The 25,629-nt window shown below is 39.7% G+C and overlaps 1 protein-coding gene across 3 annotated transcripts in view; it reads right to left on the bottom strand.

Moving 5' to 3' along the window:
* Window positions 1-7,360: 7,360 nt before the first annotated feature.
* The window catches only part of LOC117422428 (roquin-2-like), a 51,572-nt gene continuing 33,303 nt past the window's right edge, over window positions 7,361-25,629 (bottom strand). For all 3 annotated transcript variants that reach the window (XM_058987077.1, XM_058987075.1, XM_058987076.1), the window contains exons 14-21: window positions 20,366-20,515; window positions 18,955-19,168; window positions 16,765-16,846; window positions 13,739-13,814; window positions 13,521-13,649; window positions 13,160-13,267; window positions 12,041-12,189; window positions 7,361-11,400 (exon numbers count right to left, since the gene is read on the bottom strand). In XM_058987077.1, coding sequence (XP_058843060.1) covers window positions 11,211-11,400; window positions 12,041-12,189; window positions 13,160-13,267; window positions 13,521-13,649; window positions 13,739-13,814; window positions 16,765-16,846; window positions 18,955-19,168; window positions 20,366-20,515 — 1,098 coding nt within the window. In that variant the 3' untranslated portion in view covers window positions 7,361-11,210. The remainder of the gene's footprint in view (window positions 11,401-12,040; window positions 12,190-13,159; window positions 13,268-13,520; window positions 13,650-13,738; window positions 13,815-16,764; window positions 16,847-18,954; window positions 19,169-20,365; window positions 20,516-25,629) is intronic.

The following is a 25,629-nucleotide window of genomic DNA, read 5'->3' as shown; positions in this document are numbered from 1 at the left end:
GTGATGTATGTCTTTTTTCTCAAATACAGTGCTAAGAATTTGTGGTCAAACACATGATCTGATTTCACTTACTTACCAAGGCCATCTAGTGGTCAAACAAGTGTATCTTAAGAAGGTTCAAAGCAGTCAACAAAGCTTAGCCGCACAGTTGATCAAAGCTTCGGTTAAAAAAGTTCTGTTTGCATGGAATTCTCACCTCGGCAGTGTCAATGAGATTGAAGTATGTCACTGGCTGACTGCAAAGCATTTCATAGTAACCCGAAACACCTGTGTATTCGACCTTTCCAAGATGGCTGCCACAACAGTGACTGTATGCTTAAGGCACGCTCCATCTTGGTGAGGTCGTGCAAGTTACTCCCTCTAGCGCCTCCATCTGTCAGGAGGCCAGATTTCACTCCTTTTACCATCCTTCACCCTGCCACAGAGTGGGCCTCATGTTTATGCTTTTTTAATTTTTGACTTTTTCAATTAAACTATTGCTTATATTTTTGTGTTCTTAAAAATGGTTGTTCTAAAGTTTTACTCAGCTTCCACTTGTACCCGCTTTCTGCTATTTGTGAACAGAGTCTTGGGTTCGCTTTATATAGACTGTACCATTAAAGATGATCAAGTGCTAGAGCAATAATGATTCAAGGTCAAATGAAACTTCAAGAGCGGTCTGCAGTGTTGAAAGGGTTAATGATCTACAGTAGTCTAGTGTTTATATCACTATAAACACTGTTATATTGTCCAAGTCATACTGTTTTTCAGAAGTTGTGTTAGGTTAAGTGAAGTCCTGCTTAGCCCCGGGTACACTGCTCTCATTATTAGCACATTAGCTCTTATTAGTAAATGTGGCTGCATGCTCATGATATGCAGTAATAAGTGGTTGCCCTAAGGGGTCCGATAGAGACTGTTTGCTTACCACTAAATGCTCAAACTTCAGCTGATTAGCTGCACAATTAGACTCCAGGGAACCCTGTAGATTGTATACAGTACACAACAATCCTTTCAAATGCATTTAGTAATGCAATATAATCTTCGGGTTGGAACAAAGGACTGAAGATATTTGGTTTGGAAGCCGGTTCAGTCACTGATGCACAATGTAATTTTGGCAAAAAAGTCACTTGACCAAGAGGTGCCAGGATGTTGGCTAGGTTGGATACGTTATTTATTAAAGGACTGCAGACCTCTGTGTATATGGACTTGAATAGAAACGAATGGGCTAAGACTGAAAGCAGATCTGTTTGTGCACTGCAAGTACAGATATACTTTAATATTCAAGCTAATACAGAAACCAGGACCAGAGGACACAGTTCCAAATTACGTGGAGACAGAAGGCAGGAGATGCTTTTTCTTTACGCAGAGCGGTGAAGGTATGGAATGGGTTACCAGCCATGTTGTTGGTGGAAATCTTTTATATTATGTTTCTGAGCAATGACCCCCCTCCCCCCCCCCTTTGACTTTATTGCAGTCTGATTTATTATTTCTCTCAACAACTTAGGGGGCTATATGATATCTGCACTCTCATTGCTGTTCAATTCCCATTGCCTTCAGAATACCAGCACCCTGTCACTATGGCAACACTCAATGGGATATAAAAAAATACCCTGTATCCTTCAAATATAATTGAATTTTGTTTTACTACTACTGCACTCTGCTGAAAAGAAATGGAAGGGGAGCTCCCGAGTGGTGCATCCAGTAAAGGCACTCCGCCCGATGCACCCTATAGCTTGGAGATCGCCAGTTCGAATCCAGGCTGTGCCACAACTGACCGTGGCCAGGAGCTCCCAGGAGGCAGCGCACAATTGGCCAAGCACTGCCTGGGCAGGGAGGGTTAGGTCGGCTGGGGAATCCTTGGCTCACCATGCACCAGCGACCCCTGTGGCTGGCCGGGCGCCTGCTGGCCTGCCTGTGTGCAATTCAGAACTGCGTGGTCCTCCGACACTGTAGTTCTGTAATGGCTTCATGGCGGGCTTTCAGTGCAAAAAAAAGCGGACGGCTGACGGCACACGTTTCGGAGAACGCGAGTGCACGCCTTCGTCTCTCCCGAGTTAGTTGCGGGGGTTGCTGACAACCTTCCGGCACCTCCTCAAGACACACCTGTTCAGACAGCATCTGTAAACCTCACAACTCTCGGCTGTACTGGACTATATGGCACCCAATCGTACCAGTACTTGCATCAGCTTGTACTTGCACTGAACTGCTCCATACCTTGCCGTATTCTACTATTGTTCTTAATTATAACTAGTCACTGTATCTTGTTCTTGATTTTACTCTTAGATATCCATATTCACGTTTAGGTCATCGATTCAAATCCTACCTCTGCCACTGACTGTGTGACCCTGATCAAGTCACTTAGCCTCTTTGTGCTCCATCCTGCGGATGAGATGTTAAATCAATGTCCTATTGTAAGTGACTCTGCATATAATGCACAGTTCACAGCTTACCTCGTAAAGTGCTTTGTGATGGTGGTCCACTATGAAAGGTGCTATATAAAAATAAAGATATATATATATAGCTACTCATATAAGCAAATATTTTTACTATAAGTTAACTGCTCTTAGTCAAACTCGCTCTTAAATGTAATTATTTACTGTATTCTTTACTTTGATCTTATTTTCTACTGATTTTATTGTACTTTATAACTGCTCTTAACTGTAATGTGATATTCTGTAATGTGCTTTTCTGCACAGTGATATTTTGTATGGTGATACTTTGTATTGTGATATTTTGTAATAACTATAAGTTGCCCTGGATGAGGGCGTCTGCTAATAAATAAATAAATAAATAAATAAATAAATAAATAAATAATACATAAAGCAAGGAACAGTACACTTAAATTATGTTTTTGGATGTTTTGTGTCTGTGACGGGAAGAGAAGGAATATGCGCTGTAAATCTCCCTCCCGACCAGAAAGGGCGCTGTGTAAGGGGGGTAGCACACTTTCCCTAGATGTGCTGACTCGACAGTACTTGGTAACTGGAGGTCTGCCATTCTGGGGCATGCGCATAGCTGCGAACACCTCCACTGTAGTCAGCTGCGGGACAGGCGGTGATTGGATAAGCCCTGGCGCCGGGCTGATCACAGGGAGGAGTTTGGCAGTAGAAAGGGAACGTGGGACGTGATTCCCAGCCAGAGCGTGTGAATTTCTTACTGTTTTGTGTTTGTTCTTTTGCAGAGGAGGACTGAAGAGATTGGGAGCTGCCGCCACTTAGCCAGCACTAAACCCCAAATCACTACCCTACTCCACAGCACAGCACAGACACCAGAGCACCATTTCCCTGGGATTGAAAAGGAGCACAGTTTCATGCACAGAGAGCTGTGGTTACAGAGTGTGTTTTTGTTTGGGACTGCAACCCACCATTGATGGTATAGAAACGACTTGTTTTATTTTTGGTGATCTATTTAGTAAACACTGACGTTGTTTGGGACATTAATGCAAACAATTGTACTTAATATTACCACTAGATGGCAATGTTTCATTCACTATTAAATCCCTACCAACACTTAACAGCAACTTTGTAAGAACCACAGGTGGAAATCAAATTATGGTTTAAAATGAGTTGCATGGGTTGTTGAACCTGGATATATATATATATATATATATATATATATATATATATATATATATATATATATACATACATACAGTACTGTGCAAAAGTTTTAGGCAGGTGTGAAAAAATGCTGTAAAGTAGGAATGCTTTCAAAAATAGACATGTTAATAGTTTATATTTATCAATTAACAAAATGCAAAGTGAGTGAACAGAAGAAAAATCTACATCAAATCAATATTTGGTGTGACCACCCTTTGCCTTCAAAACAGCATCAATTCTTCTAGGTACACTTGCACACAGTTTTTGAAGGAACTCTGCAGGTAGGTTGGCCCAAACATCTTGGAGAACTAACCACAGTTCTTCTGTGGATTTAGGCAGCCTCAGTTGCTTCTCTCTCTTCATGTAATCCCAGATAGACTCGATGATGTTGAGATCAGAGCTCTGTGGGGGCCATACCATCACTTCCAGGACTCCTTGTTCTTCTTTACGCTGAAGATAGTTCTTAATGACTTTCGCTGTATGTTTGGGGTCGTTGTCATGCTGCAGAATAAATTTGGGGCCAATCAGATGCCTCCCTGATGGTATTGCATGATGGATAAGTTTCTGCCTGTACTTCTCAGCATTGAGGAGACCATTAATTCTGACCAAATCCCCAACTCCATTTGCAGAAAGGCGGCCCCAAACTTGCAAGGAACCTCCACCATGCTTCACTGTTGCCTGCAGACACTCATTCGTGTACCGCTCTCCAGCCCTTTGGCGAACAAACTGCCTTCTGCTACAGCCAAATATTTCAAATTTTGACTCAGTCCAGAGCACCTGTTGCCATTTTTCTGCACCCCAGTTCCTGTGTTTTCGTACATAGTTGAGTCGCTTGGCCTTGTTTCCACGTCGGAGGTATGGCTTTTTGGCCGCAAGTCTTCCATGAAGGCCACTTCTGACCAGACTTCTCCGGACAGTAGATGGGTGTACCAGCGTCCCACTGTTTTCTGCCAATTCTGAGCTGATGGCACTGCTGGACATCTTCCGATTGCGAAGGGAACTAAGCATGATGTGTCTTTCGTCTGCTGCAGTAAGTTTCCTTGGCCGACCACTGCGTCTACGGTCCTCAACGTTGCCCGTTTCTTTGTGCATCTTCAAAAGAGCTTGGACAGCACATCTGGAAACCCCTGTCTGCCTTGAAATTTCTGCCTGGGAGAGACCTTGCTGATGCAGTATAACTACCTTGTGTCTTGTTGCTGTGCTCAGTCTTGAACTGATGATCATTAGCACCTGTCTGGTATAATTGTTTAATCATACACCTGACTATATGCCTACAAAATCCCTGACTTTGTGCAAGTGTACCTAGAAGAATTGATGCTGTTTTGAAGGCAAAGGGTGGTCACACCAAATATGGATTTGATTTAGATTATTCTTCTGTTCACTCACTTTGCATTTAGTTAATTGATAAATATAATCTATTAACATGTCTATTTTTGAAAGCATTCTTACTTTACAGCATTTTTTCACACCTGCCTAAAACTTTTGCACAGTACTGTATATATATTACAGCCATTTTTTTTTTTGCTAAGCTCAAGAAATGCTAATTCAAAAGTATTCATACCCAGACAAGAAAAATGAAATTAATAGCTAGTTGAGGCATCTTTAGCAATAATAACCTCTTTTAAATGATTAGGATATTTGTCAATGAGTTTTTGGCATGATTCTTTAGTGATTTTTGACCATTCAACATAAAATTGTTCTAGTTCATTCAAATTCCAAGGACTTCTCATGTGCACAGCCTTCTTCAACTCATACCAAAGATTCTCAATCGGATTTAGATCGGGACTTTGACTAGGCCATTCCAGAACCTTGATTTTATTCTTCTTTAACTGTTCTGAAGTAGATTTTGATGTGTGCTTTGGATCGTTGTCATGTTGGAATGTCCAGTTGTGCTTTAAACCAAGTTCTGTAGCGGAGGTTTTCAGATGATTGGACAGTATCTTTTGGTATGCTATGGAATCCATTTTACAATGTATTGGAACTAAATTTCCTGTGCCATTAGAGGAAAAACAGCCCCATTGAAGGATATTACCACCTCCATGCTTGACAGTAGGTAGGGTGTTCTTTTCTTTGTATGCCTCACTATACTTTCTCCAAATGTAACGACTACCAGTGTGACCAAATAGCTAAATTTTTGTTTCATCACTCCACGAAAACTTTGACCAGAACTCATATCCACCATTCAAATGCCGTTTTGCAGTTAAGAGTTTGTCTTGGTGACGTTCCTAAGAGTGGCTTTTTCCTTGGCCTGTGACCATTGAGACGTTCACCATCAACTCCACCTATGTTTGAAATGGAAACCCCAGTCCCACTTGCAGCCAATTCACTTTGAATATCTTTAGCAGTCAATCTCAGATTGTTAATAACCTTGCTCACAATTCTTCTACTTGCTCTTGGTGAAAGAACCTTCTTTCTTCCAGACCGAGGGAACGTTGTGACAGGACCATGAGTCTTGTACTTCTTGATATTAGAAATAATAGTTGAAATTGGGATTCTTCAGCTTTATGATAAATCATTTTCTTTATCGGATATTGACTTATTGGTAATGTTATTAGGTTCTACATTATCATATTGACATTTCTAGCACCTTGTAGACAATACTGTCATAACATCAAATGATATGAATACTTTTGAATTAGCATTTTTGAAGTTTTGCAAAAAAAAAAAGCTTGAAATAAATAATTCTATTTCTTGTAACTTTTTTTCCTCATCCACAAAAGTAAAACTTTTGCTAAACAGATTTTTCCTAAAATTCTTTTTTGAGAAATTTCTAGAAATTATTTATATAGACACACACATATATATATATATATATATATATATATATATCTGCAGCCTCTAACAAAAATGAATCTCCATACATTTTATCAGAGAACTAACAATTCTACTGCTGTATTGCCATATATAGTTTATTGCACATTTAGATTACCAATTCAGTAGGCAAAGTGTAATTAACTTAACAGCACATAAAGATACATATTACACAAGCAGCAATCAATGTAAACATTAGAAACAGCTACAACATGGCATATATAGTTTTAGTGGATTGTCCACTCGCATAACTAATTTGTTACGGAACACCATGCATTCTGAAATATATAAAAGCTGCATCTCTCTGTTGCAAGCCAGTTGAAGTCATGCTAGTGCTTCTGAAGGGCTCGAAAGAAATAGTTCACTGAAGACTTCCAACCAAAACCTCCCAGGATGAATGGTCCCTTGCATCACTCAAGAGCAACACCTTGCAGACTTGTCATGTATAATCGATGCTGTCCTGGCTGTCAACAGAGGCCCTACACCCTACTAACAATGAATTCCATCCAGCACTGTTCATGAACAGTGCACTCGTCCACATCAGATCTGTGGGGGATGCTCTCTGAAGACTTTGTGCCTGATCATAGCTCGTGACATTGTACCTCAAGGAACTTAAAATAATCGTAAAGTAAAATATGCGTATTAAGTTTTTAGGATCAAATAATATAGATGAATTGCAAAAAATAATGTGAAATCCCTTCTCTGACTTAACTGACCTACTTCTAATGGAATTAATGTACAGCAGACTGCTCCATCTGGTGGGCAAATGTTATTTTGGCACATTGAAACCAAATCTTATAATTTGTTCTGCACACCCGTAATATATGTAATTTGTATTTTATGCGAACATAGAGAGTAAATATTAACATTCAGAATTCTAGAATATAGATTAGTTAGAGGGCTAGAAGAGCGCATGTATATTTTAACTCCACTTTCTAGACCTGAAAATAAATTAAAGGAAAAACAAAACAGTTGTTCAATGGACATATTTTATTCTGTATGCATGCAAATACATTTCAGGTGCTGCAAACTCTCCCACCAATCATCTTTAAACAATGAAATCCTGCTACAGCAAACATTTAACACAAAAAATTCACTCTTTGCTATTCCACATCTTCAGGAAACAAACCAATACAGACCTATCCGCCTAGTTTTCCAAATCCTAAAACAAAACTTGGTTGTTCAAATAAACAAGCAGGAATAGAAATTATTCCCATAGATATCCCTGCTTATTTGTTAAAAAAAAATGTTTACATTAATGTGTATATTTTTTTTTGTTAAATACAGCTGAGTATGTCCTAAAAATAAGCATGAAATCCATCTTATCGATGGTGCCAGCTTTATACATGATGGATGTGTACCATCTTTTATTTCATTTACATTTCAATCGAACAATAGATTTGCAAAGAAAAATGTCTAATACAGACGTAAAAAATATTAACATTTGAGCTCCACAATCGTTTTTATCGGCTAAAGCAAATTTTTAAAATTCAAACAATACAAAAAGAAGACTTCTTTTACAGTATTTCCAGGGAAACAAATATATGCAATAAAACAGTAGAAATGCAGACAGCAAATGCTGCAAGCTTACCACGCAATATTTCAGGTGTCCGTACAGTCGGCATGTGCAGTACAAATAAAACCCACATGTGTTGTATCACAACTACAGTATAATGTACTTGTCTGCCCAGCTAAGAATTGCATGCATGTCCATGCCTTGGATTAATTGAGGCTGATGCTGGATGGGTTCATGGGATATGTGCAATTGGCTTGTAAAGCAGTACTGCACCAAAGAAGAGATTTCTGTACCTGGCAACCTTATTTCAACGATTAAGAGTAGGGCTGACAGGTGCAAAAACACAGATGGTCTCTCTCTCTCTCTCTCTCTCTCCCAAAATAATTGGATGTATAAAAAATTCATCCCAATCCCTTCCAGCACAACCAAATAAACATAAAAATAATCATTTTTAACAAATAATAAAGTTCCGTACACAAGATTAACTTATGTAATATCATGTTCACCCTCAGAAGGTGCTGAAGATGCCATCAGTAGTTTTGCAACACAGAGGGTTTTTTTTTCCCTGAGGGCTATAGTGACAGTGTTTCTAGATCTCCTTCTACTATTAAGAAAGTAAACAGAAATGAGAATCCTAGAATATGGACATCGTATCAACTTGATAAATCTCACCACAGTGACTACATGAATTCTGCCATTTCATGTCATTCTGTAGAACAAAATATGCACATTCTCCAATTACAGTATTTAACAAAATACTCTTTACAAAAAAAAAAATACAATAGATTGTTTCATATAAAACATATTCAATGATCACCCAATTGTTTATATTAATTCACACACACACACACACACACACACACACACAGTTACATACATACATAACCACATACAATGCGTACAGTATTTGTTCATATGTTTTGAGGTTTCAGAAAGAGCGGACACAAGTCACCAAATAGCATATTAACATATTTACATATGAATACCATTACTATACATTAAATATACATGATACCAGCTTAATATGTTTTAAATATTAACTTTTGTCAAGTAGGGCTTTCAATTTATAAATAAAAATATTCTTTATATGGCATGATCCACATCAACAAACTAGCTGAATACATTATATATATATATATATATATATATATATATATATATATATATATATATGACAGAGAGAGAGAGAGAGAGGAGATTGTAAATCTGTATAATCTCATCAGGCCATCGGATTACAGCGTCAAACACTTCCTGTTACACACACATACACATTCTGTATATTTCAAAACAGGTTAGAGTATCGGTTCCATACTTAGCAGAGTAGTAAATAGAAGTGAGAAAGCTTCAGTGATAAAAATATATACATACATACATACATACATACATACATACATATATACATGCATGCATGCATATTATATATATATATATATATATATATATATATATATATATATATATATATATATAGTTCAGCTAGAAAGTTCAGTGTAAACATAGGTTAGCTTTTTACAACACTTACAGTATAAGCAAAAGTTTTGGCCAGTATTGAGCCATTAAGAAATATACAGTAGTCACTTATATCATTAAAAAAAAAAAAAAACAGTTTACAAGAGATCTATCAAGTTGATGCGCAAATATCATAGCCATTTCTTTTCTTCATACACATATAATATAAAATCCTATTATGAATAGGAATATTGCCTATTTTACTGCTCAACATCTAGCAGCAATGCATCGTCGTTCATACAAATGCCCTCAGGAGAAAATACCCAACCAAAGGGGAGTGCACAAAACTAAGAAAATACCATTTGTGAAGATTCTGTTGTCTTTTAGAATTTACCAACTCAGTTGACCAGTAACATGATCTTATTAATATTTTTTCCCTACAGTAACTAGCAGGAACCCCATGCAAAAAACCTGGTGAAAGATGGACATACAAAAAAAAAGAAAAAAACGCAGTACAAAATTTAGAATCAACTTCACAGAAGTTATTATAACATAATAAACATGTTTGTCTATAAAATCAAAACAACTGACAATAAAAACAGACTGAAGGAGGAAGACTAAAAGTTGACAATACAGACTCAAAGGCAATATATAATTATTCTCTATCTTCTTTTAAACTGGGCTGTGTGCAGTAAATGACTCATTTAGCTGAAGAACCAGAAAACGACTTCAGCTTGCCAAGTGTTACATCGCTGCATTAGTGCCATTTCATACAACTTCTTGTAAATATTAAGTATATTATGAAATGTGATAATGCTTACATTTTTTAAACGAGTCTACAATTCGATTAGTGGTGTACCACAAAAGTAAAAACAAAATAAATAACAGTATTGCACACATTTAACTGTGAAGTAGATTTACCTGTGAATAATGCAGTTACCTGATGCTTGAAAATAGCTCTATCATAATTTACCATTTAGACTTTGATCTACACAATTCATTGCTGCTATTATAAATGGACAGTAAAGACACTTGTTAACAGTGACAATAACTACTGTGGATTTGGTATTAATGTTTTTGTCAGTGCAAACAGTTCTGAAAGACAGCTTTCACTGTGGGGTTACAAGAAGCATTAAAAGGTGATTATCTCTTAATAATTTAATAGATGCTGACCTCCCTTTTTACTTTCTAACACGTTGTTAAATTGCAGCTGGGAGCTGGGCACTGGACGTGGATTTTACTGCCCTGGCTACCTTCACGATCTCCAATGCACATGCAGTAATGTACAGTGCAAAGTGTACTTTTCACCTTAAAAACTGCTGTAGTGTGAAACTCCTGAGTGATAACATCACAGGGAAAGCTTTTATCTTTCACTACTAACAGATTCAAAATATCACTGAAATGTGCAAATATGCCATTAGACCAATACCAACAGTGTTAAATATTGTCGTAACACATTAACATAAAATACTAACACAGGTAAAGTTTTTTTTTTTCTTTCACTAGGTACATCAATGCAGGGTCCTGCTAGTTCCTAACCGAGCTGTTTCAATTGACAAATTAGCCATTCTGTATAAAAAAAATGGCTTCATCACGGTACCAAACTATTATAAAGCTGCTTTTAAGCATTAAGTCCAAATTCCCAAGACATTGAAAAATGAACGCCTTATTTCAATAATCAAAATAAAAAACCATGTCAGTATGATAATTTAAAAGAGGGCTTTTTTTCCTAAAGTATCAAAAAATCCACAGGAATCTGATGCCCCCTTGTTAAAAAAACAAAACTATAATATAAAAACCAATATTGTAAATGATTTGTTTGTGTAGATGTCACAAATATCAACAATCATTTCCCTTCAGCTTCCATTAAGGAGCATCTCTCCATTGGTGGCGGATTTAGTCAGATCTCCCTGTGTTGCTGTTTTCAGGACCAGTTTGCTGATGCTGAGCGCAGACGTGACTGCAGCAGAGGAGCTGACTCCACATGCAGGGGTCGTCGTCTTGCTGAAACACCAGGTCATGGGTCGGATCCCTCTTTGCTTCTTACTGGTGGGAAAGGGAAAACAAGTTTGGACGTTCAGCCTTTTAATACACACAGATATAACACATTAAAAGACAAAACAACTTCAAGTATACCGATTTGGACTGAAGAACTGGGTCTGTGTACAATTCCTTCATTTGTTTTTAAATTTCGGCACACAAGAACATTTTGCCAGCTTGTTCTTTTGGTTTTGGGTTTTGTGAATGTGAAAGTGGATGCAAAAAGAAAAAGAAAACGGCCCCATCCACTGATTTTTTATGTTTTAAGTGATGGCAATAAGAGGCAGTGAATACCACCTGGGGAAGGGTGGCAGTACAGTACAACGTCGCATACCAGACCCCCTGTGGACTAGGGTATAGGCGGATATGTGAAAAAGTCGGATTTGCGAACATCTATAGAAAAAGCATTTACACATCCATAGGTAGTGAACAAAAACAACATGCAACATGAGCTAAAATTGGTTTGATCTCAGTATGCTGCTGATTTAGATTGTGAACAAGATATGCTGTTTGACAAAGCAGTACAGTACACATAAGGCTATACTATTTGTTAGAATGCACTACAAAAGGTTACAAGGAATCGAATTTAGCATTAAAACTGAACATTACTACTGATGCAAATGTCCACATGCCACAGAAGTCTTACTTGATTGCAATTTGTTTCAGTATATGATTCCCCACTTTATCGGATGTAACTCTGTCTTGTTGTATCGGCTGGTCTCCATTACCAGCAACAGTTCCATTGGAACGTTTATCATTGTGAGAATTTATACGCAGCTGGTGTGAAAGAGCCTCCTACAATAAGAAAACAAGATATGTCAGTTACCTACATCACACATTACCTATCTCCCATCACTATGACAGCATGTGGAATAGCTTCTAAAACATGTCTATGCACAGTTTATATAAAAATCTGATAGGTTCCCAGATGGGTACAATATACGAATCAAGGGCTGAGGTTCTAATGGCTTCCAATAATTAATCAAACACTTCATTGTATCTAGGTCCTTGATTGGATTGGAGTAGACTGGAAAAGCCACAGGTGAGTATCACTGCTTTAATAAACTTAAGATCTGAGGGCTTGGTAATGCAGCAGGCTGATTCACTGGACTTTTCTGTCTCTGGTTTGAACACGGCATAGTTCTCAAGTAAAAAGTTTGGTCTAAACTAGGGGTGCACAATTCTGACCCTTGAGATCCATTTCAGTCCAGGTCTTTATTCCAAGCAGATCCTAATTTACTTAACTGGACCTGCAAAAGGTCATTTCACTAATGCAGGACCTGACTGGAACAAAACCTCACACTGGACTGGACCTCGAGGGCCAGAGTTGGGCACCACTGGTCTCAACTCAGCCCCCAGCGGACAATGATAAGACCACATCACAAAACCACCCAGTCTACACAGCACATAGACAATGCAGTACAACTTCAATTAAACAGAAGTCAGTATGTACAGTGTTGGGAGTGGATCTACTTCCCTTATTATCAGTTCTGTTTTATACAACTACCTTGGTGAAATGTACCACAACGTGGTCAGAAAGGGTTAGAAAGTCAAAGCAACACCACATTTAAAGCCACTGCTCACCAGAGGGGTTGTTTTGTAGAATTTGTGAAAGAGTTAAGATTAAACAGGAGTCTGATTGTTCAAATTGCTGGCACCTGATTTAATATGTTAATAAAAACAGGACCGGGTGCAGAACAAGTGAATTTACCCACCACTGGAATCACTACAATTCTTATTCTTATTTTGTAATTTGTCAGCCCACCTCTATATTCTCATCTTGAGCATCGGGTTCATCAGCATCAAGAGCTGAAAGCTCCAGTTCAATGTCTCTGTCTGGTTTGGCATCTACTGAATCTTCTGTAAAGCCAGTCTATTGAATACAGAAAAGAAACACACAATTATATTTACCACCAGATTACAATAATGCACTAGCCACACACACACACACACACACACACACACACACACATTATACAGCCCTGGATGAAGGCACAGAAATAAATACTTTTTTTTAATGCAGACAGAAGATTCAGGATTGCTATACAGCAATCACCCTCAAATCGTGCAATTTATTTTCCAGTACACAGAAAATCTGAATGAAAGCCAGATAATGCAATTCTTACCTCTGTGTTTCTGACTCCTATTTTATTGCCTATGAGGCCGAAGGAAAGCTCATCTTCCAGTGATGCCCACTTCTGCTGAGTGGCTAAAGCATCGGCTTCTCTCTGAAGTAACAGAGAATTGCTGGTGGCCTGAAAACAGATTGCAATACTATGAGAATTCAACCGATAGGATACTACAGCATTTTTGTTTCATCTTCTAGTAGGTGAAACCTGCTTACCTGCTGTAGCTCTGTGCTTAAGTGTTCTCCGTTACAAGAATCCTTAGCAGTAAGACCCGAGACCCGTAGCTGATCCCTGTATATGAAGTACACCAATCTGATTATTATAGGTCGAAGCAGATTGTTAAGCATCCTGTACTCTCTCTTTATAGAGTGATATTACAGAACAGCTCATGCCAAGTATAAATGAATCAACTGCTAAGAGAATAGTTTATTTAGCAGATGCCTTTATCCAAGGCGACTTACAGAGACTAGGGTGTGTGAACAATGCATCAGCTGCAGAGTCAATTACAATTACGTCTCACCCAAAAGACGGAGCACAAGGAGGTTAAGTGACTTGCTCAGGGTCACACAATGAGTCAGTGGCTGAGGTGGGATTTGAACTGGGGACCTTCTGGTTACAAGCCCTGGACTTTAACCATTGAACCACATTGCCTCCTAGTGTTACATTAACAGCTTGAATACATTATTTGTATATGTGCTTCACCCATAACGTTAAACACTCAATCATGCAGTACATAGGGTCGCATTCTCATAGTGTTTCCTCAATGTATTATTTACCTTTTGTCATTGATAGAAAAAAAAACCCTGAACCAAACAGTAAAAAGTACCAGTAATATGATTCCAAGATTTTGTAAGCACTTCCAAGTTGTTTGTTTTTCAGATTTGTAAAATTGACATCAATTTTCCCCTTTCAAAAAATGTATTCAAGACTGGGTAAACACTTAACCCAAGGCAGTACTAAAAAGAAGAAACTTTGTAAAAAGTAAAGTTTTCCTTGCATGTCCAATAGTATTATATGACCTTTATTGACTTTGTTGCTCATGTTTATTGTGCACCCTCCAAGACAAAGTTCTTCTACACATAGAGATATATTCACTATTCTCCACCAAGAATCAGGGTACGGAGGGTAGTGGGCATATTAATGTATCAGTTTAACTTTGGGAGTGATTATGTATGTGTGTAAATTATATATATTATATATATACACACAGACGTGCTCAAATTTGTTGGTACCCCTCCACAAAAAACGAAGAATGCACAATTTTCTCTGAAATAACTTGAAACTGACAAAAGTAATTGGCATCCACCATTGTTTATTCCATATTTAATAGAAATCAGACTTTGCTTTTGATTTTTTATTCAACAAAATATTGTAAATAATAAAACAAATGAAAATGGCATGGACAAAAATGATGGGACCGCTAACCTAATATTTTGTTGCACAACCTTTAGGGGCAATCACTGCAATCAAACGTTTTCTGTAGCTCTCAATGAGACTTCTGCACCTGTTAACAGGTAGTTTGGCCCACTCTTCCTGAGCAAACTGCTCCAGCTGTCTCAGGTTTGATGGGTGCCTTCTCCAGACTGCAAGTTCCAGCTCTTTCCATAGATGTTCGACAGGATTCAGATCAGGACTCATAGAAGGCCACTTCAGAATAGTCCAATGTTTTGTTCTTATCCATTCTTGGGTGCTTTTAGCTGTGTGTTTTGGGTCATTATCCTGTTGGAGGACCCATGACCTGAGACTGAGACAGAGCTTTCTGGGCAGTACGTTTCGCTCCAGAATGCCTTGATAGTCTTGAGATTTCATTGTGCCCTGCACAGATTCAAGGCACCCTGTGCCAGGCACAGCAAAGCAGCCCCAAAACATAACCGAGCCTCCTCCATGTTTCACTGTAGGTATGGTGTTCTTTTCTTTGAAAGCTTCATTTTTTCGTCTGTGAACATAGAGCTGTTGTGACTTGCCAAAAAGCTCCAGTTTTGACTCATCTGTCCAAAGGACATTCTCCCAGAAGGATTGTGGCTTGTCAATATGCATTTTAGCAAATTCCAGTCTGGCTTTTTTATGTTTTTCTTTCAAAAGTGGAGTCCTCCTGGGTCTTCTTCCATGGAGCCCACTTTCGCTCAAAAAGCGACGGATGGTGCGATCAGAAACTGACGTACCTTCACCTTGGAGTTCAGCTTGTATCTCTTTGGCAGTTATCCTTGGTTCTTTTTCTACCATTCGCACTATCCTTCTGTTCAATCTGGGGTCGATTTTCCTCTTGCGGCCGCGCCCAGGGAGGTTGGCTACAGTTCCATGGACCTTAAACTTCTTAATAATATTTGCAACTGTTGTCACAGGAACATCAAGCTGCTTGGAGATGGTCGTGTAGCCTTTACCTTTACCATGCTTGTCTATTATTTTCTTTCTGATCTCCTCAGACAACTCTCTCCTTTGCTTTCTCTGGTCCATGTTCAGTGTGGTGCACACAATGATACCAAACAGCACAGTGACTACTTTTCTCCATTTAAATAGGCTGAATGACTGATTACAAGATTGGAGACATTAAAGAAACTAATTAGTTTGAAATATCACTATAATCCAATTATTTATTATCTTTTCTAAGGGGTACCAACAAATGTGTCCAGGCCATTTTAGATTATCTTTGTAGAATAAGCAATAATTCATCTCTTTTCACAGCTTCTTTGCTTTATTCTATGACATACCAAAGGCATGCAAGTATACATGATAAAATAGCTTTTAATTTCATCACTTTTCAGGAGGAATGAAGCATTATTTCAATGAGCTGTAAGGGTACCAACAAATTTGAGCACGTCTGTGTATATATATATATATATATATATATATATATATATATATATATATATATATATATATATATATATATATATATATAAAATCAATAAGAAAAAAGAAAAAAGAAAAGGACATTTCAGGTACTTAAAAAGGTAAAATAACTGATTACAAATCAGTCCTTCATCGGCTGAATGCAAAAAAACAGTGCTTAAGAAGTTGATAAAAAAAACAAACAAAAAAACACACACACACACACACATATATATATATATATATATATATATATATATATATATATATATATATATATATATAGAGAGAGAGAGAGAGAGAGAGAGAGAGAGAGAGAGAGAGAGAGAGAGAGAGAGAGAGAGAGAGAGAGAGAGAGAGAGAGAGAGAGAGAGAGAGGGAGAGAGACAAATAGACCATTCATTTGAATTACCTTTTCATATAATTAGGAGTTGATGAATCGGATTCATACGAGCTCCATCTGGAATCACTGTGATTAATATAGGGACCGTAGTCTAAAAAAACAGAATATATGAACATTACACAACATATAGCTTGTATCATCGATGTTAAACAGTAATTTGGTATGGCTAAGAAATGCCACAGTTATCTTAACTAACTTCTCTTGCCTGTGCTCCACAGAAACACTGCCAATTGCAGCACTGCCCCCAGCGGATGCAAGAATTACCAAATTTGGGCAAGTTAATGGTGTAATGGTTTACCAGATGGATCAACCTGATAAATCACACATGAGGCTAGTTAACAAACATAGACTTTGAAATGTTACTCATCAAGCCTTTTACATGTATGCCCAATTCACATATTCATTTTATAAAACCTCAGCTACAAATATCATACACAGTCTCTGCTTAACTCAATCAGATGTCGTAAATACAGGGTTGATCCAGTTTTTGTGATGCACATTTCTAGGACTTTTCAAGGACCTTTTTGATAATTTTTTAATTTAAGGAGTTTGACATCATTTTCAATGTTGATAACTAAAAAACCAACTGTAAAAATGAACAGTTTATTTAACTGTATAATAACACAAATCTAGATTACACTCACTAAGTATAGACATGCTCTGGACCTTTAAACTTTATTCAGTAACACTGAGTTGGTTTTGGTACCTATAGGTAAGTGTTTCATTCTAAAAGCGGTACAAGTCAGTGGTCTTATTTTGTGTCTCTGCCCTTGTGCTTGCTTCTAAATATGGTCCATTTAGAGGGCACAGTTTGCCCATAATAAAATACTGCAACCAAGTTATTTCTTGCTAGTTTTAAAATATTTAAAATATTTTTTACGTTAAATATTGGGGCAAGTTTTGCACTTGCTTCAGATTGGGTACATTATTTTAAATCTTTAACAAGGGCTGACAGTGCGCAGAATGATGGGGAGAGTAATATCAGCAAAAATATTTAAATGACCTCTTTCTGGTACGCACCTTTAAAGTGAGATGACACTGGCTGCGAAAGGAGGACTGAGACTCTATTGTCATTTTTTATACACAAATAAGCTTACTTGAAAAATGTCTTAAATGATGCAAGCAAATTCTTACTTGGTTTGATTGTGAGTAGTACACAACAAGCTTCAATATGGAAGCTTTAAAACGAATTAATGAAGAACAAGTTTTTAATGAAAAAAAATATTCTAGCCTACTTCACTGAAGTAAAAATGGGCTTCTGTTATTTTGAAATACCACGGCTTCTGATTATTACTAGTGCTTAATAACAGTAACAGTTTATTTTGTGTTTATTTTTTATTTATTTATTGTTTTTTTGTTTTTTTGAGTTGGTGTTGAACTTAAAGCCGTTCATGGCCCCGCAGCAACAGGAACCTACTAACTTCCTTACTTAAAAAAAAAAAAATACATAACCATCTGGTTCTCTCATCTTTTTTCAATGCATATAATTTTAATAGAGAATAAAAACAAACTAAACTAACAGATACCTAACCTATATTTCATTTTTTGTAGTCTCCACAAACTGCCTTGCATCTTCTGTTGCAGTCACACCGCTGCTAACATTAGCTGCTGTAAATAGTGAAGTGCAGACTATGGGCCATGTTCTTGTAGGGTGGGTTTTATTGTGTTTTTTAAAAAAAAAAAAAGTTTTATAAATGGTCATACTTCTGGCGTTTTCTGAATTACTTTGTTGTATTACATTTTAAACTGTTTAAAGGCAAAACCATAACAAAACATAGAATAATAAGTGTGTATATATGGCAGCAGTGTGGAGTAGTGGTTAGGGCTCTGGACTCTTCACCGGAGGGTCGTGGGTTCAATCCCAGGTGGGGGACACTGCTGCTGTACCCTTGAGCAAAGTACTTTATCTAGATTACTCCAGTAAAAACCCAACTGTATAAATGGGTAATTGTATGTAAAAAATAATGTGATATCTTGTAACAATTGTAAGTCGCCCTGGATAAGGGCGTCTGCTAAGAAATAATAATAATACTGAGCAAAAAAAGTAGGTTTGCCTCCTCTGTGACCTATGTTCTCAATCAAGTTACAGTTTTCCACGAATCATAGGAATGGACCAGGGAGACCCTACAGACAGAAAATCATAGGAGTGGACCTACAGACGGAAAACTTTCACCCATCTATATAGGTGCCGTTCCCTACCTCTGAAATTGATTGGCTTTGTGGTACTTCCTTGGGAAGCAGTAGCTTGGATCGGGTCAGTGGTGTGATAGCCTGTGCGGGAAGACCTGGAAATTGCACCCCACTTGGAGATGATGGGGCCTTCGCCAAAAGGAATTATAGGATCCTCATCTCTCAGCCTTCTCTGAGGTTCAAACAGGTGCGTTCGTCTTTTGATGTCACTGCTGTTGTGATCCTACATAAAAAACAGCAAGGCAGGGATATATTAGCAGCACTAGCACATGTTTTTTTTATTATTGAATAATATTTATTTTACCATTTATACAGTCCTGTAATTTACCATATTTAAAAATGTGCACATTTTGTGAACATTTAATATACTGTTAATTATGGACTACAGCCTGGTTTTATTCTCCATTGTTTCATCATAAGCTACATTTGTACCAGCAAGCTAAAACAAGTAACTCAATTTGTGTGAAACACTTGAGAGGGAGTGATGATAATACACTTCTACTCGCAACCCTGTGCAGTCCTCTACCAAGAATCTAATTCACTTCAGCACAGGTTAGATAACTGAAGAGCCCTCCACCTATATTCTGCTTGCAACCCTGTGCAGTCCTCTACCAAGAATCTAATTCACTTCAGCACAGGTTAGATAACTGAAGAGCCCTCCACCTATATTTCAGGCATTTGACCTAAAGGCATCTCCATTAAGACAATAACATCTTCCAAACACTGCTGCAGTAAAGACCAATAAGAAAGCATTACAGAATTATTAGCATTTTTAAAAACACTTGAAAAGCCTGATTGTGTGTTTTGAGTTTTCTTGCTGAACAGCTTTAGTTTCATCTAAGAATGTTACACAACATATACTACAAATAGATTAAAATAAAACAGATAATATTTGTGTAAGCATATTATTATTATTATTATTATTATTATTATTATTATTATGATTATTATGATTATGATTATTATGATTATTATTAATAGTAGTAGTAGTATTTTAATAACATAAACATCACGGTGTCCAAAAGAATGAATCATACAAACAGCAACGCTCAGATAACAGAAAGCGGCTCCAACGATTTATTTTGTTTGTTTGGCCACATCCTTATACTCATCCACAGCTAATAAACACTCAATAATGCTCAATTAAAAAAATACCAACAAAAACAAAACTTACTTAATTCAATGACAAACATTGTCTTTGTACAAGTCTTTTTCAGAGTCATAGACTCAAATACTAATAGCCTTTCTATTCTAAATGTTGCATTACGTTATAGTGCAACAACATTTTGGGGGTTTGGAGAAGCTAATTAGATTCACAAAATATATAAAACATTAGGGTGTGGGTTAAGGTCACCAGTATGTAGCAAATACATTTAAAAAACAAAAAAAAGTGATATGTAAAACTATGAACATTTCTTACTGTTAACTCCACACTGGAATTGGCCACAACATCTTTTGGTTCGGAATCGACTGCATGAATGCATGTGCCGATAGTGCCACACGACCAGGGAGAGTAGTGAGATAGATGGCCATCCTCCTTATATTTAGAGCCCACGAAGTCACTGGAAAACTGAAATGAAAAGCACCCCAGTAAATACACTGTAACGGAAACAAACATGAGCTGGATGGGGAATTAGAGAAACAAGCAGTATGTAATGTTAATAGGGAGGTGGGCCAACACTGGCAGCTAGGATAGCACATGATTAGACATGGTGAGTCTGCAAGGTGTTGTTCTGGAGGGGTAGAGGGTCATGGGTAATTAACGTCTATACATTCTGCAGGATAGATTAAGCCCTCTGTCAAAGTATTTCAGATCTGCCGTCTTGTCTATCATATAACTGGTTCTCTTGTTATAAATAAAAATGTAAGTGTGACACACATCTGTCTATACATATACACATTTTGCTCTTCATGCATAAAATAGACAACATAGCTTTCCAAGGACAGTGTGGGGAAAAAAAAATAAGAAACAGGTTTACAGACCCCTACAAAGTGCCTCTGTTGTTCTGAAATGGCTACTTTCATTATAGCTTTGAACAGATTTAGGCTGCGTTGCCCAGCAACTGTCACACTTTAAAAGGCTTTAGAAAAAACTAAACAAAAAGAAACAGCAAGTGCTCTGGGCTGTATTTTAGAATTTGCTTTTGTGAAATTGTTTTGAAAAATTCTATTCTGAATGATCTTGCTAACTGGATCGGGTTTGGTCTCATTTCAGATAAGCAGCTACTAAAGCTATTGATTCATAAGGCTGTGTACCAGTGTGGCAATGTGCCCCACCCCTGTGTGCATCTGTGTGTATTTTGCTTGTTCTGTGTTGTATGTTGCGTGCGTGTGTTAGTGTCGGTGTATAGATTGGTACACGGGATATAAACGGGTCTGTGTTTCACGTGTATTTAAAGTGTAGATTTGTATTTAGGCACGGGATTGCACATCACGCACGTGCATTTAAAATATAATATGTGAACACGGGGTTTCACGTAATGAATTCACGTGCTGGGATTCAAGTGAGTAATTAATTAGTAATTGAATCCCAGCACAATAGTATATATAGACACACATTTCATTCAGTCAGGGTTAGGTGTTCGGTGAGTGGAGAACGGGATTGGAGACGGAGGTGAAATAATAATAATAATAGTAAAAGTAAAAGTAGTAGTTAACGTGTTTTCACTCACCGTGTTTGTTCGTCTGTGTGTTGTGCACTGTCTAGTCCGTTTTTGTTTGTCCTTTTATTTTGGCTACAAGTGCCGTGTCCTGTGTTTTTGTTGTTTCAAACCTTTTATTTTCTGTCTGTTATTAAATGCTGAGCGCAATCACGCGCTCAGCTTAAACAAACCACATCTCTCTGTTTATTTACTTCCTGCTTCTGGTCTGACACCACCCACTCCGGCCGTCTTTGTGACACGTGGTGTCAGAGTGGGATAGCCTCGCCTCCAAGTGTCAGACCAGGAGGGGTCTGGATTAAAAAAAAAAAAAAGATTACAAATATTGTTTTGGGGGAAAAAAACAAAACAAAACAAAAAAAAAAATGGCAGAAGACGCCATCAAAGTGCGGGACTGGATGCTGGAGAATGCTGGGCTGGAGGCCCAGTCTCTGCCCATAGTCGTCCAGGCCCTGTGGATGATGGACAGTGAGAGATGGGAGGCATATCAGGAGGAACACACCCCAAACACCTTGGAGGAAGGTGTGGAGTTTGTCCTCAGCTACCTGGAGGCAACCATAAATGGAACAGTAGCAGGACCACCAGCAGAGGAGTACCTGCTGTCCCCATCTCCACCAGCAGAGGGTGAGTACCTGCTGTCCCCATCTCCACCAGCAGAGGGTGAGTACCTGCTGTCCCCATCTCCACCAACAGAGGGTGAATGCCTGCTGGTTTTGCCTCCACAGCCCAAATGGGAGGAGCCTGAGCATCCACAGCCCAAATGGGAGGAGCCCAAGCGGAAGGAGCCCGAATGTCCTACGCCTGAGTGGGAGGAGCCCGAACGTCCTACGCCTGAGTGGGAGGAGCCCGAACGTCCTACGCCTGAGTGGGAGGAGCCCGAACGTCCTACGCCTGAGTGGGAGGAGCCCGAACGTCCTACGCCTGAGTGGGAGGAGCCCGAACGTCCTACGCCTGAGTGGGAGGAGCCCGAACGTCCTACGCCTGAGTGGGAGGAGCCCGAACGTCCTACGCCTGAGTGGGAGGAGCCCGAACGTCCTACGCCTGAGTGGGAGGAGCCCGAACGTCCTACGCCTGAGTGGGAGGAGCCCGAACATCCTACGCCTGAGTGGGAGGAGCCCGAACATCCTACGCCTGAGTGGGGGGAGCCCGAACGTCCACAGCCCAACAGGGAGGAGTCGGGGCGTCCACAGCCCAACAGGGAGGAGTCGGGGCGTCCACAGCCCAACAGGGAGGAGTCGGGGCGTCCACAGCCCAACAGGGAGGAGTCGGGGCGTCCACAGCCCAAAGGGAGGCAAGTCGGGGCTTCCACAGCCCTGGGACCCAAGCCACCAGCAGAGGGAAAATGCCTGCTGGTTCAGCCCCAAGAGCCAGAAGGGGAGGAGTTACAGGCTCAACCCCCTGAAAATTTTTGGGGGGGAGAAGGGCAGGATGCTGGTGTCCCCCAGCAGCCTCTCGCTATGCTGCTGAAGGCAGCACGGCGTGCACATGCCCAGCCGCCACAGCAGAGGGAGCCAGCACCGCCAGGAGCAGAGGAGCTGGAGCTGCCTCTACCTCCACCACCTCCAGGAGCAGAGGAGCAGGAGCTGCCTCTGCCTCCACCACCTCCAGGAGCAGAGGAGCAGGAGCTGCCTCTGCCTCCGCCACCACCACCGCAAGGAGCAGAGGAGCAGGAGCTGCCTCTGCCTCCGCCACCACCACCGCAAGGAGCAGAGGAGCAGGAGCTGCCTCTGCCTCCACCACCTCCAGGAGCAGAGGAGCAGGAGCTGCCTCTGCCTCCGCCACCACCACCGCAAGGAGCAGAGGAGCAGGAGCTGCCTCTGCCTCCGCCACCACCACCGCAAGGAGCAGAGGAGCTGGAGCTGTCTCTGCCTCCACCACCGCCAGGAGCAGAGGAGCTGGAGCTGCCTCTGCCTCCACCACCGCCAGGAGCAGAGGAGCTGGAGCTGGAGCCTCCTCTGCCTCCACCACCGCCCGGAGCAGAGGAGCAGGAGCTGCCTCTGCTGCCCGTACCTCCACAGGGAGTACGGTGGCCGGAGCCCCAGAAAGGGGAGCTGCCGGCCACTAAGAAGGGGGACGAGGTCTGGAGACCACTTTCCCCAGCAGCAGTTTCGCTGCAGGAGTTCTTGTGGCCGGAGCCCCACAGGAGGGAGCTGCCGGCTACGAAGAAGGGGGAGGTCGGGGGACCACCTGCCCCCGCAGCTTTTTCGCTGCAGGACGGGACCAACAGGCTGTCAGCCGTGCCACTACCGGCAGGGGTGCTGACAGCATTGCCAGCATTGGGCCCACTGAAGCCTCCCTTCCCAGCCCGAGACTTTGTGCTGGACTGCTGGATTTTTAAGGGGGGAGGTGGCCGTTGAGGCCATGTGTGCTGCGCACAAGGGGGGGTATATGTGGCAATGTGCCCCACCCCTGTGTGCATCTGTGTGTATTTTGCTTGTTCTGTGTTGTATGTTGCGTGCGTGTGTTAGTGTCGGTGTACTGTGTTTCACGTGTATTTAAAGTGTAGATTTGTATTTAGGCACGGGATTGCACATCACGCACGTGCATTTAAAATATAATATGTGAACACGGGGTTTCACGTAATGAATTCACGTGCTGGGATTCAAGTGAGTAATTAATTAGTAATTGAATCCCAGCACAATAGTATATATAGACACACATTTCATTCAGTCAGGGTTAGGTGTTCGGTGAGTGGAGAACGGGATTGGAGACGGAGGTGAAATAATAATAATAATAGTAAAAGTAAAAGTAGTAGTTAACGTGTTTTCACTCACCGTGTTTGTTCGTCTGTGTGTTGTGCACTGTCTAGTCCGTTTTTGTTTGTCCTTTTATTTTGGCTACAAGTGCCGTGTCCTGTGTTTTTGTTGTTTCAAACCTTTTATTTTCTGTCTGTTATTAAATGCTGAGCGCAATCACGCGCTCAGCTTTACCAAAACCCCATCTCTCTGTTTATTTATTTCCTCCATCTGGTCTGACGCCACCCACTCCGGCCGTCTTTGTGACAACCAGTTATACATAAAACATGCATAATAAAAGTAATTCACTCAGGACATTCTTTTAGTAATACATCTTTTATAATCAACGAGTCAATAAGAAACATTTTACAATCCATTACATGATACAACATTTGAACTGACATGAGCTAGCACCTGAGATAGTCTGCTGCACAGTGAACTCACAGATTGAGACTGACATTGCTCATTCGACAGTGACAGGGGGCAATCACCCCCAAGAGGCCAGAAATTTAGGTAGATCATTGTTAATTTGCATTTTACCACACTTCCCCTTGCCTATACTATACATTTAGCATACATTACCTTAGTTAATAATGCTTAAATATGCTTATCTATGAATTATAAATTAGGGCTTCTGTTTTTCAGGTTTTATTAATTGTATTTTTCGGTGCTTATTTTGAGCTATTTTCGAGTTTTATGTAAATCGGGTTTTTTCAGGGCTTTCGTTTTTGATATACTGTATGAAATTAGTGTTTTCGGTTACTTTCCAAAATGCTTGAGCGTTTTTTTTTTTGGTGTCAAAATATGTATAGTAGTAACTCGACAGTACTTGCACACTTAAGTTGTACCTTCTTTCCTTTGCTGTCTTCCACAATGAAATCCCTATGGTCACAGGCACTGGGCACATTCTTCTGGGTTTTTTGTGTGGAGGCATTTTTGTACATTTCGCCACAATTCTGTTTTAAATCCTCTGTATCTTAACTGTAATACATCATTAAATCCCGCTAATAAGCCTCCATCCTGATTGTAATCTCGTTTTAAATCTCGCAAGCGGAGTCTCCAATAGAAATGTAGGAATGTGCTGTCATTCAGTAGTTGGGGCGGGTTTAAAGTATTCAGAACTAATCAATGATAGATACAAGTCAGGAAGGCGGGACATTGCCCAGCAGCACTGGGAAATATATTTATTATTATTTTTGTAGTAGGTTTTATTTTTTTAATGGGAAGAGGGTAAAGTCAATGTGAATAGATTAACCATTTCCACAGAACTTCCACAGGGCTGCTGCAAA

This window comes from Acipenser ruthenus, chromosome 15, assembly GCF_902713425.1.
Source record: "Acipenser ruthenus chromosome 15, fAciRut3.2 maternal haplotype, whole genome shotgun sequence".
NCBI classification, from domain to species: Eukaryota; Metazoa; Chordata; class Actinopteri; order Acipenseriformes; family Acipenseridae; genus Acipenser; species Acipenser ruthenus.
Note: the sequence above shows the minus strand (reverse complement) of the source record. Positions and strands in the feature narration are given on the sequence as shown.